The 8,640-nt window shown below is 37.5% G+C and overlaps 1 protein-coding gene across 1 annotated transcript; it reads right to left on the reverse strand.

Annotated features, from left to right (window-relative positions):
• Window positions 1-456: 456 nt before the first annotated feature.
• Window positions 457-7,148, reverse strand: LOC127628765 (insulin-induced gene 1 protein). Its single transcript, XM_052105671.1, has 6 exons — window positions 6,904-7,148; window positions 6,442-6,781; window positions 5,619-5,743; window positions 5,224-5,390; window positions 5,025-5,124; window positions 457-2,554 (listed from the first exon to the last, which is right to left on the reverse strand). The coding sequence occupies exons 2-6, from the start codon at window positions 6,773-6,775 to the stop codon at window positions 2,525-2,527; spliced, it is 756 nt and encodes a 251-aa protein (XP_051961631.1). The 5' UTR covers window positions 6,776-6,781; window positions 6,904-7,148; the 3' UTR covers window positions 457-2,524.
• Between the last annotated feature and the right edge of the window lie 1,492 nt (window positions 7,149-8,640).

Consider the following 8,640-nt stretch of genomic DNA (forward strand, 5'->3'; position numbering starts at 1 on the left):
AATTCTCACAAGAATAAGTTTATTTTCACTGACTATTTTCAATTTAAAAAATTTATAAATAAATAAGGTTTAAAATTTATAAAGCAATGTATAGACACAGTTTTCACATAACACAAAATATTGTATAATTTAATGTTAGTAATCTCTTGGAATTATTATTTTTTTTGAAGAAAACAAACATGATAAAATAAGCTACTATGTAATCAAAACTGTGCTGATTGTATAAATGTTCCTTTACAAAAGTGGAATGAATCTAATCTAACTAATATGTCTCTACATTTTTATTTGCATTTATACATGTGTGATAAATACAAGAATGAGTATAAACAATATATTTTATAAAACACATGACATGCTGATCTACAGTAAATATTGATGTAATTACATATAGCTAAAGCTAAAATTATTGCTTGAATGTGATTCATATTTTCATCGAAAAAATATTCAACAGATGAAAAAAATGTGCTTGTCATTTTTGTAGTTTTTAGCATTAAAAGTTTTGGTAACACTTTATAACAAGGTTCCATTCATTAATGTTAATCACCAAAATCATAAATAAAAATGTAAATGCTAAAAAATGGTCAGTTTTCAGTGCAGTGGTTGTTGACTCACTGTTGTGGGGAACAATTCAAAAAGTTCAGTGAACTTCTCCTTTTAAGGCAAACAGACATCTGAGCCAGAGGTTATTAGGCAACTTGGCTTGACTGTGACCTAGATTTAGAAGGTGAAAAGTGAGCCTTTGCAGGCCATTTTATGCTAATGTTATTCAATTTGCAGTTTAGAACCAGTGTATGATTAATAACAGGCCACTATCTTATTTATGTTGTCTGTTTGAATAAACAATGTCATACTGGTAAAGCAACTGTCTGCCTTCTGTCTATACTTACTTCAATGGTTGCAACTAGGTTAACAATACATAAAATTAAGGAATTCAATGTTTGCCAAAAATGTTCAGTGCCATGTCTTCCTATGAATATAATAATCCTAGAATTATTACAATTCTTTTCAAGCTTTCATTCAGTTTTACATCTCTCATTCCCTGAAGCAGAGATTCATTAAGAGCCTGTTGCTCCTTAGAGCAACCTTTTTATTACCTTTTATTTAAAACGATCTGAAACAAAGCACACAACATTTTGTTACTAATGCTAGTAAATACATACAATGTGACTTCTTTTCATTTCTTCAGAACAGTGGAAATGGTCATTGGTATTCTTTGCATAAGCATCTTTTGTATGTGACTTCTTTTAAAAGTTAGTTTTCTGTCATAGTATCCATTTCCTTCACATGTATATATAAATGTGATTATTGCTGGTTTGTTTCTATACTGCATTCGACTGAGTCGTCTGGGGTAACTTAACATTGTAAAATGTAATAAATATCAAAGAATTTAAGGCTCATAATGACTCATTGCACTTCATTTGGCAAGACCCCCAAACCTACGCACTAGCCAAGTAATACATCTTAGATTAGATATAGAAATGTCTACATGTGATAAGCAACACACAATGAAGTACAAAAAAAAAGACAAGTGTACTGACAAAAGCATTCAATTCTATTAATATAAAGGCAATCACAGATTGCAAAACTTTGAGGCTGCTGTAATAAAGTATGTTTTCTTGGACACTCAGTTATCCAAAGTTTCCAAACTAAATTTATAGAAATATGAGCAACCATGATGTTTTAACTTACGTTTGATTCTTATTTCAAGGTGCCACTTTATAATTAATGTTTCTAGTTTTACTTTTGGTCTGTGTTAGCAACAAATATTCAAAGGTATGATAAAACAATCCATTCAGTCAATAGACTACACTAAACAGTCGGCACAAATGTGATTGGCAATCAAACCTCTCTGGTACTCATAGTAATACTCAGGGCGGTAGGTCAGTCTGTATGTGAGCCTCGCAGTGCTGCAAGTGTTATACATTTTTTTTTTTTTTAAATAAAACAAATCCTATATCGTCAGTACACGGACCTCTTTGGATATTTTATGTATTTTGCACAGCCTTTAATTTTTTCCCTTTCATTTATCCATCAGTTCTCCAGCAAAAGTAAAACACAATAAAGTGTGCACTTCTGCACCACCTTTATCTCCTTGGTCTTATCCATAGGACCAGAACTAATACACACAGCTTCACCGCTACTTTTCACTCTTTCAATTTCAGAAGTGAAACTAGCTATGAGTTTGTACAGTCGGCACACCAGCAACCTGGTAATAAGGAGACTGATGCTTCCAGTAACACTACTGCAATGAGCTGTTGTAACATTGACAATGCTTATAGTTGTAATGAATGCCACAGGGGTTCTTTTGGTGTTTCGGAGGAACTGTTCATGGCACACTGGGTCAGCTCAGACCAGCCCGCTCTTCAGGTTCTTTTTCATTATAAAGAGGAGCAAAATTAAGAGCAGAAGTTATGCTAGAACAGAAAAGTCTTTGTATCCAGGTACACCCAATATAGAGTCTCAGTTCGCAAGGCCCTCCATTTTGGCACTCTACTAATCTCACTTCATGACCTCCAACATCTGCTTAGTCGTTATGTGGCTTCTCAGTCGAGCCCTGTGGAGAAAGAGAAAGTAATTAAATACAGAAGCAACAGTGCTGTGCTTAACCAAACAGATAAAAACTGAAAAAGCTTTATTTGCATTTTGTAGCTAATTTTCATAGACCCTAACATTATTGTGCACACAGTATAAACTGTATGTGTATAATACACACACCAAAAGCAGTAGCTGAGGGATAAGGGCTCTAAAAAGAAGCATTAGTACTCAGATCAGGAGGCCAGAATATGTAGCAAGCACTAAAAGTAAAACTAACCTTCAAAGCACTGGCCTTGCTTCCTTCTTATTACCCAAATATGTTGCAGAACCCTAGGTGTGTATTTATGTATATTTAAAAAGGTGCCACCAACAAATGTTCTCACAGAAACTAGCAAGGGAAAAAATTTGTTACAAGGCTGAACCACTTTGTGCCTCAACACCATGGTTATAATTAGTTTGCACTATATGTGACACAAGCCTTGTATATCCACAAGTTATTTAAGGCTTGTTGAGTGGATTGGAAGCCCTGTAAAATATGATAGCCCTTCATAGGTCAAGACTGTCTGGTGGTTCATATGTCACATGGCCAGTCTCCTAACCAGGCTCTGTGCTACATATTTAGCCATTTGTTTTTTTTTTTAAATACATGTTCTAATTCTATGAATGCAACCTCTCAGAGAGCAATCAGAACCTCCCCAATAGAGGAAAAACAATAGACCCCAGTTACAGTAACATGAATTGCAGGTGTATTGCCATATTTAAGCATCCAAAAGTAAAACCAGATGAACTTATATAATAATTTGGTGGTCAGAATACCTTCTGCATAATTATTAGTGGGTTTTTTCCCCCCAGTACTATTACATATAGAAGTTTCATTCACAAGAGCTATATTCTGAAATACAGCCATCTGGGGTAGAGATTATTACTACAATATCGACTAATATACATCATCACTACACTTTATTAATCTCACACTGGATTGTCATAAATTATATTTTCTCTTAACAACATACTGGAAACTTACTATCAACCGACAGCCTGAAACAACCAACTTTATATAAACTTTTTTTTTATTGTATACTGTACATTGTATATTATTTGTATATTGTGTTGTAATTATGTTAATTAGATATTGTAAACTGGTATATGTCTCATCACTGTCATGACTGCTATGTTGCTCGGAACTGCACTCAAGACTTTCACCAACTGTTGCGCTCGTGTATATGGTTGAGTGACAATAAAGTGATTTGATCTGATATCAGCATGGGACTTTCAGAATACATAAAGTTTCATAGTTACAGATATATTTAGGCACATCTGATCTGTGGGTCTCTAAATTTAACAATTTTCAGTCTAGAATATATAATTTCTGGGAATGATAGTCTACTTTTTATAGCACTCTAATGATCAGCTGCTACCAAACTGACAGGACACTTAATAATGCAAATGAGAAAAATACTATATTGCTAATCCCAGTTGGTCAAGCAAAATCACCCACTGCCAACTCAAAACAAAAACCCTAAAAAACCCCAAATTGCTTCACTGGCTCCATCTCCCTGACCATTAGCATGAAAAACAAGGGACGTAATCTGCTTTCACACTCTTATTGAGAAAGGAGGTGGTTATGCCAGCAGGACAAAGAGCCACAGCTGACTGAGAAGGCTTGTATAGGATGGCATAAACATGACTCAGAAAACAACCAGCAATAAATTAAGATGTCCAAGCATGACATTTTAGCCCAGGTGCAAGACTGCTAGTATGTCTGCTAGTACACAGTGTGTTATGGAAATGTGGAAATATGGAAATTGTCTGCACTTATATAGCGCTTTTTTTTTTAACCTTAGAGAAACCTTTACACTGTTTCCCAATCACCCATTCACACACACACTCATACACCAATGGTGGCAGAGCTGCCATGCAAGGCACTAGCCTGCCATTGGGAGCAACTTGGGGTTCAGTGTCTTGCCCAAGGACACTTCAGCATGTGGAGTTGTGTGGGCCGGGAATCAAACCACCAACCCTGCGATTGGCAGCTGACCCGCTCTACCAACTGAGCCACAGCTGTTATAAGATAATCAAGAAAATACTGTCTACGGGTGCACATAAGAATGTCAGTCTTCAAGCCTCAAATAAAGTACTTCCTAAGCCAATTCTTCAACTAATCAGAATCTTAAAAAATTCCAGTTTGTAAATATTAAACTTTAAGTGTATAATAATCTGCCAATCAGTTTGACTTGCTTCCTATAATTCAGGCTTGTTCTGATATGAAGCAAGCATTCACAGTGAGCTCAGATTGTTACGTTTCACTTTTGTTTCAGTGTGTGCGCCAGTTTAGGTTTCTTTTTTAAATCTAAGCTAGACAGGGAAGTGTAAATGACCATAGGACTATTGTAGAGCCCTACAGCCAAAAAATTTAATTAAATAAACAGGCATAAATATGGGCAAGCATTTAGAGTAAACATTTTACAGACAGGTGAACAGATTCTTACCATAGCCAGCTGTCGCCCGATATTCCCTACTGTCACTCCACCAGAGAAGAATATACAAGGCAACCAAGAGCGAACATACAAGAAGTCTGGAGATGTATACCTGATAAACAATAAATAAAAAGCATTGAAACAACTACTAACTTACAACCGCAATTTCTAAATGAGACTTATCTCTAAATATGTGCCAGTCATAACTTACTGGTAGATACCGTTGTAGACCAGCAGCTGAGCAATGAGTGTGGCTAGCAGGGCAGTGGTCAACCCCAGGCCAAAGCCACTCCTGGAACGGTCAAATGTCCACCACAGGCCCAGAGACAGGGCAGCCAGAGTTAGTGAAAGCTGCACATTATTGGCAAAGTCCAGTTTCTGTGAGATAACTTGAATAAAGGGAAACATGTGCCAGTTTGTTCGAGCGGAGCACTTTTCTTGAATAACATAAATGGAATGTTTTGAAACAATGTGTAATGCTACATGAAGTGCATACTAGAATTCACAGATGTGCTAGGCATGAAATGTTTTGACTAACCCACAAATGTGTGTAAAAGTGTTCATTAGGCACAAAGTAAAAGCTTTAAGTGGCACTGTTAAGGATACAGCACTGGCATGATTAATGCCCACAAAAACAGCAATGCAGCGCATCACGCTTGCCCACTCCCTCTTAAACTTGTGTGGCTCTCCAAGGTGGCTGTCCAAGCAGGGATACAATAGACCAACAACAGCTGAGGAAAGATAAAACATACAAAGTACTTCAATTAACATTTATTGTCAAAAATAGGTGGCAAAATATTCAGGTTGAAATCTGAGTCTAATTTCCATTGTTTTTATTCATTTTTTTTATTATTATTACAACAAGTAAATAAATACAAAACCAATTTAAAGAAGACACTTTTTGCATTTGCTTTGTAGATACACATGGGGCCAAATAAAAGATAGCAAATGTCACTTCTTTAAATGGGATTTTCTATTGAAAAGGATGTGGGCTGGTATGCGTCCACATCACCACTATATGTGGACTGTCTGGAATGCAGGGGAGGAGTCGAGCGTGGCAGAATTGTTTAATAATTTCTGCTGCACACGACTTCCGTGTTTCACTTTCGGGTAAGTGGTATGTTCAGCGCAACAGCCAATGGCGTGCCTCCCTCGCAGCTCACCCGTTCTGAGTGCAACCAATGAAAAAGCAGCACCCCAAGAACGACCCCGAATGCCCGGCTATTTCCAGGCTAGTACAACCCTTGAGCAAAAATGGCCAGTGTCCGACGCATATCAACAACAGTCCCGATATCACAAGTCTGAGGACTGATACATAATGTAAACACAATAACAACAGACACGCACGCGATTCTTCCCAGAGTAGTCAAAACACACACTCCTTTGTCTTATTAACATCAACAAAACATATACATTTTACTCGACTTACCAGCAGCAGTTCCACAGCAGATCGGAATCCACCAGGCGGACGAAAACAAAGTGTCCAGCACTTCCTCTGGGAACAATGTAACGTTTCTCTGGATCTGTAGTAAGTTTAACACCAAGGCGAGAACTACTCCGACAATAAACAACACAAGCCCCCGTCGAATTAAATTAGCAGACTGGAGACTGTGCACAGAGCCGTATGCATGGCTGAGCACTGAGGTTATGATTGACATCATTTCACCCGTTTTACAAACAATCCAGCTGGCGCTGGACAGGTCATTCGACTTCACACTGGTTGAACGGGAGCAGGTCCAACAATGTTCTTCTAGTCCTGGCATTTGGCACTACAAGAACCAAAGATGGAAGTTAAGTATGTATAATGTACCATACATTTAATAGTCATCTATTAAAACAACAACCTGTTCTTAACGAGATGTCAGAGGAAGTATAGGTTTTGAACACTCACCTTGATCCTTAAACAGTGTCCTCGTCTAAACTAACACGCGCCGGTGCTTTTTAAAACTATTGCTATGTTTTGCTAAAATAATTTCAGATGTGTTATTTGGTCACCTCTTCTTGAAACGCTGCTGCCTCTTTCATCCCAGACGCGCGCTTCCTCTGCAGAAAACAAGCGCGGTCATGTCTGGTGAGTCGCGCTGGCCAATCAGAGAGCGGCGGGCCATATGACGCGAGCGCACACCACCTCCCTCTCAGGGACACGCGTTGTTGATGTTGTCTGCAGTCAGCTGTTAGGTGGCACGGTTGTTGACTGACGTGAGAACAAAATACCTCTGGGTTGCTGGGAAGTTTTAATGGCTTGTCTTTGACCATTTTACACTGACCTGGGATATATAGTTGAAGGGATGCCTAAAAAGATTTGCTCTCTGTTCTAATGAAAGTCACTTGTTTGACTAAAAGGGATAGTTGACCCAAAAATGAAAATTCTCTCATCATTTACTCTGCTGAACACAAATTAAGATTTTTAGAAAAATATCTCAGCTCTGTTGGTCCATACAGTGCAAGTGAATGGTGGCCAACTTTGAAGCTCCATAAAGCAAATAAAGGCGGTATAAAAGTGGTTAAATCCATATTTTCAGAAGTGATATGATAGGTGTAGGTGAGCAACAGGTAAATATTTAAGTCCTTTTTTTTTACTAGAAATCTCAACCAGCCTCGACCAGTATGTGGTGATATGCAATAAGAATGCAAATCGTAAAAAAACGTAAAAAGCGAATCGCTAAAGAAGAAGAACGTGGAAGTAAAAGTGAAGATTTATAGCAAAAAAGGACTTAAAGATTGATTGATTTCTCACCCACACCTATCATATCGCTTCTGAAGATATGGATTTAACCACTGGAAAAACATTGATTACTTTTATGTTTCCTTTATGTACTTTTTGGAGCTTCGAATTCTGGCCACCATTCACTTGCATTGCATGGACCTACAAAGCTGAAATATTCTTCTAAAAACCTTTGCTTGTGTTCTTCAGAAGAAATTAGGTCATACACACATGGGAGTGTGAAAATATTCCTTAAACTATTCCTTTAAGTGTATACGTGACATTGTGTGCAGTACGTGATGCATGTGCTGGATGATGTCCATGATTTTGAAAGGAGGGAATTGGGTCACTGATGCTCAGTGGGCTGTTCCATGGTAAACAAACTTCTTTACTCGTAGGACAGATTGCCAGTGATTTAGTGCAGAGCAGCAAAGTTCAAACTCTCACCTGAGTGGAACCTTTGTACACACCTCCCAGACAGGTCAGATTTAACTGTCAACAATGAACAACTACATGCTCATCATGGCTTATCTTCCATGCGAGGATATGCAATTGCACAAAACATGATTGTAGACACGTAGATACAAAAACAACATACATAACTGATGTATGGTTTGAGTTGTGTTTGCCTTAATCAATCACACATTTTTACACATCTCAAACTCCATAATGGCAAATGTATTCTGCTTTTAGACTTACTCATCGAGCCATTTGTATTGTTAAGAAAATAACCGCAATTCAATTGTTTAGTTTGGAGATTAACAAACATCCATTGTGAATTTATTCCAAATTATCTGGGTGAAAGAACCGAAACAGACAGCTTTGGAATGTGAATGTTCTTAGTCAAGTGAAAGCTAATGCCAGAGAGAACCATCTTAACATGCACATTGATTTTCTAAAATGTTTACACTTTTTTCAAAGCCC

Source organism: Xyrauchen texanus, chromosome 1 (assembly GCF_025860055.1).
Source record: "Xyrauchen texanus isolate HMW12.3.18 chromosome 1, RBS_HiC_50CHRs, whole genome shotgun sequence".
NCBI lineage: Eukaryota > Metazoa > Chordata > Actinopteri > Cypriniformes > Catostomidae > Xyrauchen > Xyrauchen texanus.